Source organism: Cygnus olor, chromosome 16, assembly GCF_009769625.2.
Source record: "Cygnus olor isolate bCygOlo1 chromosome 16, bCygOlo1.pri.v2, whole genome shotgun sequence".
In the NCBI taxonomy this organism is placed as follows: Eukaryota; Metazoa; Chordata; class Aves; order Anseriformes; family Anatidae; genus Cygnus; species Cygnus olor.
In genome coordinates this window covers 16,174,696-16,184,714 of record NC_049184.1, presented here as the reverse complement: position 1 = coordinate 16,184,714, position 10,019 = coordinate 16,174,696, and the positions used below count along the sequence as shown (strand labels likewise).

The following is a 10,019-nucleotide window of genomic DNA, read 5'->3' as shown; positions in this document are numbered from 1 at the left end:
CCCCGCCCAAGGTTGGGCAGGCTCCGCGCACGCGCTGCTGCCGGACCACGTGGCGCCGCGCGACCGGTGGGGGGGTGGTGGCCATGCTGCAGAGCCTGGGCCTGGTGGGCACCATCGCGGAGGGGGATGAGGGGCCCGAGGACCCCGAGTCCGAGGACTCCGAGGACGAAGAGGTGGGTGCTGGCCGGGCTGGGCCGGCGCAGGGACAGGGCGGGGCCGCGGCGAGTTGGATAGGGCCGGGCTGGATCGCAAGGGGCTGAGAGCAGGGGCAGGGCCGCTTCGCTTCGGCCTGGCCGTCCCGCGGTCGTCGCTCACGGCTGTCGTTGTAGGGGCCGCGCGTGGCTCTTGGCCCCGGGCGGCGGGCCTCCGCGGGAGGAGACTTCAGTGCTGCTTTCGTCTTTGGCGAGGTGGAGGCCGGTGGGGAAGGTACCTGGGCGTCAGCTCTGCGCCAACTTCGTGGCAAGGTGAGGCCCAGCGGCCGGTCCTGGGGCTGCAATGCCCGCAGTCACATTGTTGTGTTCTTCCGGGCTCCTCTTACAGCTCCTTTCGTTTTCCTGTCTAGAGATCAGCTACGACGCTAGACGAGAAGATTGAGAAAGTGAGACAAAAAAGGAAGTTCCAGGTCAGGGCCTTTCTCCTTGTGATTCTTATTAATGTAAAGGCTTGGTTTGGTCGTCTACTGTGTCCTTTTCAGAGGCGTAGGCTCTGGAAGCAACCAGAGTTACAGTGCTCAAGTTGGAGCTTAATAACTCAGCTGGGTTTTCAGCCACACATCATACGTCGCTGTAGTGATGAGAATGTAGAATTATTAACGCTTAAGGTTATGCAAAACCCTGGGTCTGTGAGTGGGCTCATAACAAACCAAAGAAAGCTCACAAAGAATTGAAGTTCTTCTAAACTGCTTTGTATTTCGGCACAGGAAAGAGAAACTAAACAAGCGAAAGTGAAAGACGGTGATGCAGAGACTGGGGATGATCAATCCAAAACAACAGAGAGTGAGGATTTCAGTAGGGAAGAAGAAGATGTGGAGTCCCAGTATTCATTGGATGATGAAACTATCCTCACAAAAGCAGGTACTAGTAGTACATAGAAAGATGGTCAGAAGTGAGAATGTGACAGACTGTTGACTGGAGAAAAGTCGTTAGTTTTTAAAGTCTTTAGTGAAGTCTTGGTGTGTGTGGACAAGAATTTCTTTCTTCGTGTTGTCTTGTCTGCAGGCCTCTGTGATGTTCTTCTGACTTTGGTCAAATTATTTTGAATGGTAACAGTGGTATTTTATTTGGAGTGATCATTGAGGAAGGAGATCTCCTTGCCTATATTTGTTTCTGAGGCTTTTCCGTCAATACCTCATTAAGAGCAAAAAGTACAAGATGAGGGTACATGCTATATCTTGTTATGTATTTAGCTGTGCTTATTAATTCCTGTCATGTTTCTTTTTCTCTGCAGACACAATTAAAGTGAAGGAGAGAAGGAGATCAAAAACTGGAGGAAAAGCAGTAAGCGTTGGAGAGAATGACACTAGGTCATTCTCCAGTATTATTTCTGGAGGCATTTGAGTTTGGTTAACAAACTGTAGGTCATAGAATATCCCAGAGCCCTTTGGTCACCTGCTGTGTTGCTGTCTATAGCATTCTGGTTTTGTTGTTGCTGTTTCTAGGAAGCAGAGAGCTTTTTTGAAGATGCCTCTCAATATGATGATAACTTGTCATTCCAGGACATGAATCTTTCACGACCTTTGCTAAAGGTATTTATTTAGTTTGGTTACTACCTATGTTATTGTGAAGAATGTTGGACAGCCTCCCCTCTACCACTCAGAACCATCAAATTCCTTCTCTCTTTGCAGCCTCTCTGAAAAAGAAATTGGGGATGGGGGTGTGATAGCCCTTTAGGAGTTCTTTTTTTCCAAATAACAGAAAACATTCTTTGATTTGCAATATATGTAAATGTTGTCTTGAGTGAGACTTGTAGCAAAATCATAAAACATCTGACTTCAAAAGGGACCTTTGGAGGTTGTCTTGTCCAACCCTCTCATCTTAAGCAAGGACACCTACAGCAGGTTGCCCAGGACCATGTCCAGATAACTTTTAAATATCACCAGGTATGGAGACTCCACAGGCTCTTCTGGGCAACTTGTTGCAGCGGTCAGTCACCACCACATTAAAAAATGTTTCCTGGTGTTCAGGCAGAACCTCCTGTCTTTCAGTTTGCTCCTGTTGCCTTTTTGTCCTGTCAGTGGGCACCACTGAAAAGAGTCTGGCTCAGTCTTCTTTATGTGCTCACTTCAGGTGATACATTGATTGATACTCCTTGAGTACTCTCTTCACCAGGCTGAACAGCCCCAGCTCTCTCAGCCTTTACTCATATGAGATGCTCCAGTCCTTTCATCATTTTTGTGGCCCTTTGTTGAACTCTTTCCAGTATGTTCATATCTCTCTTGTACTGGAGGTCCTAGAATTGACACAGCGCTCCAGGTGTGGCCTCGACAGAGCTGAGTAGAGACAGTGTTTAACCGCTTTATCTTCTTTGAAGGCAATCACAGCTCTTGGTTTCAAGCAACCAACTCCAATTCAGAAGGCTTGTATCCCTGTGGGTCTTCTGGGGAAGGATATTTGTGCCTGTGCTGCCACTGGGACAGGTAGGGACTAGAGCAGGGCATACAGAACGTGGAGAGTTCAGAGTATTCACAATAATTGGTAATTCTTGATAATTCATCTTAATTTTCTTTTATAGGTAAAACAGCTGCCTTCATCTTGCCGGTACTTGAGCGCCTGATATACAAACCTCGTCAAGCTCCAGTTACACGGGTGTTGGTTCTAGTGCCAACACGAGAACTGGGTATTCAGGTGCACTCTGTTACAAAACAGCTGGCACAATTCAGCAGTGTCACAACTTGCCTTGCTGTAGGTGTGTATTAAGTTGCTTATGTGAATTGCACAGGTCACTGTAAACACTATACAGAACTGGAAATCCTGTGTTCTAAACCTGGATACTTAGAATTATTGCAGACGTGCTTTTAGTAGGTGTGCTTATAGTTTAAAATCTTACTTTCCAATGCTATGTAGTATGCTTTTTTTTTTCTTTTTTAATTAAAAGGGAAAGGTAGGGTCATTTCTAATTCCGAATATGGTATTAATCTGCATTGTTTCCCATTCCTCTGGCAGTTTGGAAATGTGTACTTTGCTGACTTCCTGAGCAGGTTGCAACAGCCTGTGTTTGCTCTCTTTCAGGTGGCCTAGATGTGAAGACTCAGGAAGCAGCTCTGCGCTCTGGGCCAGACATTCTTATTGCAACTCCTGGACGACTAATTGATCATCTCCACAACTGCCCCTCCTTCCATCTGACCAGTGTAGAGGTGCTCATTTTGGATGAGGCAGACAGGTAAACTAGGCAGAACAGCAGTGAAAAATGGGGTGGCAGCTGCCTCCTCTCCATTTCCCAGCGTAGGGCAATCTTTGTTGCTCTGCCTTATGTAATGGTTCTTAGCTAGAACTAGATAAAGCTGCCTCATCTTGCTGTGTTTCTCCTGTGTAGGATGCTGGATGAGTACTTTGAGGAACAGATGAAGGAAATAATCAGGTTATGCTCCAACCACCGCCAAACAATGCTTTTCTCTGCCACAATGACAGAGGAGGTAAAACAGGCTGCTGGGAAGCACATTCAGGCAGACGGTTTAATAGATAGCTGTTTATTAAATCTTTTACCAGAAAGTATGTGGACTTCTTTTTATTAACCTGTTTTGGTAGGTGAAAGATTTGGCTTCAGTTTCCCTGAAAAATCCGACACGAATTTTTGTGAACAGCAATACAGATGTTGCCCCTTTCCTGAGGCAGGAATTTATCCGGATCAGACCCAACCGAGAGGGGGACCGTGAGGCCATTGTATCAGGTGAGTGATGAGGAAGGAAAAGATGGAATCAGTAAGTGACTGCAAAGCAGGCTTCTGAGAGGACTTTCTTTCAGCTCTACTGACACGGACCTTCACGGATCACGTGATGCTTTTCACCCAGACAAAGAAGCAAGCTCACCGTATGCACATCCTGCTTGGGTTGATGGGTTTACGGGTTGGGGAGCTTCATGGAAATCTCTCTCAGGCACAGCGGCTGGAGGCACTCAGGTATTACCAGGCTTAGTCAGCCATCACGGGATAAAAAATAGAAGTTGGAAGTTTTAGGGCAGAAGTGAATTTCTGTATTCATTGCTAATATACTTGCTATCTTTGCTCAGGCGTTTTAAAGATGAGCAGATTGATATTTTGGTAGCTACAGATGTGGCTGCACGAGGCCTTGACATTGAAGGTGTAAAAACAGTGAGTATTTACGCTGTTGATCTCTTTAATGAGTCCTTTAATGTAGTTACCCTACTAACACTTTATTTTCTAGGTAATCAATTTCACCATGCCCAATACCACCAAACACTATGTTCATCGAGTGGGTCGAACAGCAAGAGCAGGCAGGGCTGGTCGCTCAGTTTCACTTGTGGGTGAGGAAGAGCGCAAGATGCTGAAGGATATTGTGAAGTCTGCCAAAACACCCGTGAAAGCCAGAATTCTCCCCCAAGGTATGCACTTCACTGAGGTAAAAAGGAGAGCAGCAGGCAGGGAAGGTCACTGTACAGAGGAGGGCTACTAAAAGAGGTGCCGAATAATAAAGCAGACCTTGCATGGGCTGCTTCTGATGTTATTCACAATGGATCTTTTTCAGACGTCATACTAAAATTTCGTGAGAGGATCGAGAATCTAGAGAAGGATGTGTATGCAGTTCTGTGCTTGGAGCGTGAGGAACGTGAGATGCAGCAGTCAGAGGCTCAGGTAAGATTTCTTTAGGATGTTAATCTGGAGTAGATATAGTGTATAAGGAGATTACCCTAGTGTACTTTAGCTGGGAAATGCATGTTCCTTGGAAGATGTACATCTTCCTTGGAAGACGTACATATTCCTTGATAACCATGAGCTTCTTGTCTGAATTGTCTCAGATCAATAGGGCAAAGAAGCAGTTAGAGGTAGGAAAAGAAGAAACTATGAATGGGAGTTTGGAGCGGAGCTGGTTTCAGACCCGTGAGGAGAGGAAGAAAGAAAAGCGTGAGTCATGGCACTGCTAGTCATGTTAAATTCCATAGGTGCAACTGGACTGTGCTCTGTACTTCAAGAGGTTCTTTATTCCGTGTTTTTCTCTCTCTAGTGGCTAAAGCCCTGCAGGAGTTTGACCTGGCATTACGAGGCAAAAAAAAAAGGAAGAAATTTATGCAGGACACCCAGAGAAAAGTCCAAATGACGGTGAGTATATTTACGGATAAATGGGATCCCAGAGTGAATTGCCCTGTTTTTTTCCTCAGCAAAACCTCCCATTACTGTAAACTTGCATTTTATTACCTTCCAGCCAGAGGAGAGGTCACAATTTGAAATCTTGAAATCTCAAATGTATGCTGAGCGGCTGGCAAAAAGGAATCGGCGAGCAAAGCGAGCCCGAGCCTTGCCAGAAGAGGAACCAGCAGCAGTACCAGCAGGTGGAGAAAATACTTTTTTTACAGCTGACCTACCTTATATCATTTATTTTGTTACATAAGAGTGAAGTAAAGTAATCTGCATAGTGGGAAATCCCTGGTGTTGGCCAGGGAACACATTTGCAGAGAGGAGACATCACTTTTCCTGATTGTCATGCTAATTATTGTGGTCAGTATTATTGGTCTTCAGTAAAAATGATGATGCTCTAGTCTTCTCTTTACTGCCAGTGTTCTTACTATTATTATCTCTTTGTACTAGGCCCCAAGCAGAAGAAAAAACTGTCTGTATTTGATGAAGAGCTTACCAACACAAGCAGGAAGGCTCTGAAGCAGTATCGTGCAGGGTAATAAGTCTTAGCAGCAATGTGTTAGTCTAGACTTTAACAGTTCTTTTGTATCTCTGGACTTTCTCAGGGATACTTCGCTTGATACTGGGGAAAATTATAGTTGCATCATTTGCAGAGCTGAGAAGGGTGTCTTTCAAGAAGTACCTGTGCCATTGATCCAAATCAGTGACTCTTGCTGCTTTCTTTTCCCCCCACTCTCTGTACTAGCCCATCATTTGAGGATCGGAAACGCTTGGGTATGCCCTGTCGTAGGAAAGGAGGAAACTTCAAATCCAAATCCAGGTATAGCTCCCTTCTTAGTTTTTTTTCCTGCTTTCCTTTTACTGCAGTTATTTAAGGGACCTTGCTAAAAGGTTTGGTTCTTCTACAGCAGCTTAATCTGCTACCAAAGGGGCTGTTGCTGGGAGAAATAAAGGATACTGCTTTTAATAGCATGTTTCTAGGTTTTCCTGTGGGAGAGCATTGTCATTACTGTTCCTTATTTACCATTGATAGTTAAGCTGGTGGAATATGACTTCAGGGAATCTTCTTTTCCAGGTACAAGAGGAAGTAAGAACTGTTTTGCTAAATGGATAACTTGGGCAATCCAGATACTTCAGATGCACTCTCTCCTGGGTCTGGATTTCCTTGTACTTGCTATGAGAAAGCATCTTCAGTAAAATTGTATAGATTTTCATCAAGTTCTGGAATAGCTTCGGGATGTTCATTAATACCTGGTTGAATAGCCTGTGTAAAAACACCTTCAGCAGCCAATATAATAAAAAGATGGCGCAGGCTAAAAACCAGCATCTTAACAGATCACTATTACTCATAGAAATAGCATTATACGTACTCCACTGAATAAACCACATAACCGCTGAATAAACCACAAATTCTGATTAGTAACTTCTAATTTTGCAGAAATGTTAAACTTTTATCGTTACTTAGCTCCGCTAGCCATACCAATTGCTAGATTTATTTAATATGCCTTAATTCCTATGAAGGACACAGGTCAGCATAGATTTAAGTGAGCCAGAAAAACTGTTCACAGCTTAGTTAGCTATAGGAATTGAGCTTTTGGTATGACCAAATTACAGAAGTGAAAGGTAACCGTTGCACTCCTGAAAGAGACCAGCACAGCAGTGACAAACTATAGGACAAACTATAGGGTTTTCCAACTTTATTAAAAAGGGCAACCTTCACAAGCAGTAAATAGAAAATAATACATAGCAAAGTTGAAACAAATGGTACTGCTCAGTATATTCCCTTAATCAGTCTTCTCACAGTTTAAAGGTACGTTAGAGAGTATCTTACGGCCTTGGTGGACGCATGCCAGGTGGAGGGGGTCCTGAGAATAAAGGAAAGAATGGAATATTCAACTTGAATTTCAAAGAGGACAGAGGAAGCAAAGTGAAACCAAGACGGCCTTTTTCCCCATTCCCAACTTGGACTTGGGATCCTCTTTCAACATGGATACATTTACTGACAACTAGCAGACCTAGGGAGCCACTAAAGTGTATTGCTCTTTAAATGTTTTCATTTATGCTACAGCTTCTTATAGCTTCTAGGCATTTAAGATAGCTTCCACTAACCTCTCATTCCTGGGGGTGGTGGTCTCATGCCTGGTGGTGGCATTCCCATCGGAGCACCTCGGCCAGGTGGCATTCCCATGGGTGGGCCCATAGGTGGTCTCATGCCTGGAGGAGGTCCCATCATTCCTTAAGCCAGAAAAAGAACAAGTATATGTATAGTCAGCTGGATATTTAGGCAACAGCTGGATATCAGAATAATCTTCCTTAATACCAGCTCTTCATCACCGATCTAGCCACATAATAATAAAGACTTCTTGTTGCCTCACTCTACAGAGTAATTCCTACCTGGAGGAGGTGCTCCTCTGCTCATGGGTGGAGGAGGACCTCCACGCCCTGGTGTGTACTGGGTGGGGGCTCCTGCTATGCTAGCAGTGGCTGCTGCTGCAGCAGCTGCAACTGTTCCACGGCCCTGAGGTGTCATCACCTGTCAACAACATAAAGAAGTTCACAGAGAAACACCGTATCTGCTTTACATGCCTAACTAGACAATAAGCAGAACTTACATTCTTATTCCTTCAGAAAATTATCCCTGCCCATCCTTAACATTTTAAATAATGCCCCAAACCTATAGTACAAGTCCCTTAATACCACTTGAATTCTGTGCAGGAAGCTGTACTTTTCAAGCATTTTCTTTTACCAGATGAAATACAGAGTTCCTAGAAGGATCTAGCAAAAAAAAAAAAAAAAAAAAAAAAAACAAAAAAAAGAAGCAACCTCAAGCACCCTGGTACCAGAAGCTAAGACTGCATGCAGTTCTTCCACTCCAACATTTTTTTCCATCACGTTAGCACCAAAAAGTAAACACCACCCTAGAAAATACTGGATAGATCTTTTTTAACAGGCCACAGCATCTCACCTGTTGGGACGGTCCTCCCACTCCTCTGACAGGGCCAGCTAACCCTGCTGGAGCCTGGGGCATGGGTGCACCAGCTGGTACTCCCCTCCCTGCTGCTCTCCCAACTCCAGGTCCTCCAGCAGCTCCAGCAAGAGGCACACGGGCAATTCCAGTCTGAAAACAGATACACCCCCCCCGCAAAAAAGAATTATCAAAGCAAAAATACTCAGGTCTTAGGAATCCCAACAGTCCTCCTCTGTCCAGTGAATGCCTGAGGCAGTGAATAGTCTAGAACTTCCTGCAGTGAAATTTGCTGCACCTGGAGTCACGACAGTGTCTAGAAATCTAGGACAAGGGTGTAGCAGCAGTCTCCTGCAAGAAGACAAAGTTATCAGACATCCCTTCCCTTTCTCCTTAGATCTACGCTCATTCTCCTTACATCTTTCGGAGGTGGCCCTTCAACTGTCATGGACACTAGGTTTTCTCCTCGCAGCAACACGAGACCAAGGACTCGTTTCTCTTCCCGCTCTGGCTGCTTTGAATTCTTAGGTCTAAGGAGAAACCAAAAAGAAAACATTACAAGACAAAGAAAAAAAATCCACATTGTTCTTTAAAGTTGCAACTGAAGATATGACTTGACTATTCCAGAGCTGAGAACCTACTGTAAAAAAAAAGTGTTTTTACGTGCCCCAAGCTACAGAGAAGCTATATTTTACATGCCCCGCACGTAGAGAAATCCAAACAAAAGATGCAAATTTTCTCCATGAGCTTTTCCATGATGCTTAATTGTTACACTGACTACAATGGCATCACATAAGGGTACGTTTTGGTTAGGAAGAACTGAAACAGAAACGAGCACTTTGGACAGGACAGTAAGAACCAAACATTGCCAGTTAGGCCCCAGCGGCAGCGGGATTTGGGAAGCGAGACTCGCGCAGGGTGGTATGTACGCAGAGGCTCGCCGCGGCCGACCCCCGCCGTTCGGAGCGGCCCCGCCGGGCGGGCCCCCGCCGCAGCAGCGCGGTGAGGGGCTCTCGAGGCGCCGCCCGGGGCTCCGCTCGCCGCTCCCGCCGCCCGGCGCGAGGCTGCCGCTCACTTGATCTTGCGAAACTCGTCACAGTCGCAGAGAATGAGGTTCATGTGCTTGTCGAAGGCCTTGAAGGTGCCGATGAAGACGCGGCCGTCCTGCAGGATGCACCGCATGCGGTAGTCGATGTGCTGCAGCATCTTGCTGCTCTTTCCCACCGTCTGCAAGAGACCGCCGTTACGCGGAGCGCGGTGGCGGGCCGGGGCCGGGGCCGGGGCCCGCCGCCCCCCTCGCCGCGCGCGCCCGGCTCACCATGGCTGCGGCGCTCCGCGATCCTTCCCGTCGCCGTCACCGCCGCCGCCAGCTCCCGACGCAGCCCCCGCTCTACCGGAAGCACCTCCGCGCACCAGCCGCCACTTCCGCCCGCCCGCCCGCACGCGGCTGCCCCCAGCACCGCCCCTTCCGCCGCGCGATGGACGCGTTTCCGCCGGCGGCGGGGGCGGGCCGGCGGCGGGGGCGGGCCGGCGGGGCTCCCTTGCTGGGTGGGCGTGGGGGGGCGACGGGGCGTGCGTCGCTCCCAGCGGGCGGGGCCGTGCTCGGCTGTGGCGCCCCCCGGGCGTTCCCTGCCGGCCCTGCGGCTGGCGGCCGGCACGGCCGCGGGGAGGCTGCTCTGCTGGAGCCGCTCCCGGAGACCGGCATCGTTGGCCCGAGCAGCCGATGCGAACTGTCCCGCGCGGTCCC

At 47.4% G+C, this 10,019-nt stretch overlaps 2 protein-coding genes across 2 annotated transcripts; one reads left to right on the top strand and one right to left on the bottom strand.

The window, feature by feature from the left end:
• Positions 1-4: 4 nt before the first annotated feature.
• DDX27 (DEAD-box helicase 27) lies at positions 5-6,706 on the top strand. The gene is made up of 21 exons (XM_040575655.1): positions 5-173; positions 330-464; positions 563-622; positions 920-1,073; positions 1,447-1,496; positions 1,658-1,744; positions 2,530-2,635; positions 2,731-2,904; positions 3,228-3,378; positions 3,532-3,631; positions 3,744-3,885; positions 3,960-4,113; positions 4,224-4,305; positions 4,379-4,556; positions 4,700-4,806; positions 4,971-5,076; positions 5,177-5,271; positions 5,375-5,501; positions 5,758-5,842; positions 6,053-6,127; positions 6,383-6,706. The coding sequence occupies exons 1-21, from the start codon at positions 84-86 to the stop codon at positions 6,396-6,398; spliced, it is 2,274 nt and encodes a 757-aa protein (XP_040431589.1). The 5' UTR covers positions 5-83; the 3' UTR covers positions 6,399-6,706.
• A 285-nt stretch (positions 6,707-6,991) lies between these two features.
• On the bottom strand, positions 6,992-9,752 carry SNRPB (small nuclear ribonucleoprotein polypeptides B and B1). Its single transcript, XM_040575690.1, has 7 exons — positions 9,591-9,752; positions 9,348-9,499; positions 8,691-8,802; positions 8,273-8,425; positions 7,702-7,840; positions 7,417-7,542; positions 6,992-7,172 (listed from the first exon to the last, which is right to left on the bottom strand). Exons 1-7 carry the CDS (start codon positions 9,591-9,593, stop codon positions 7,135-7,137), a joined length of 723 nt encoding a protein of 240 aa, XP_040431624.1. The 5' UTR covers positions 9,594-9,752; the 3' UTR covers positions 6,992-7,134.
• Between the last annotated feature and the right edge of the window lie 267 nt (positions 9,753-10,019).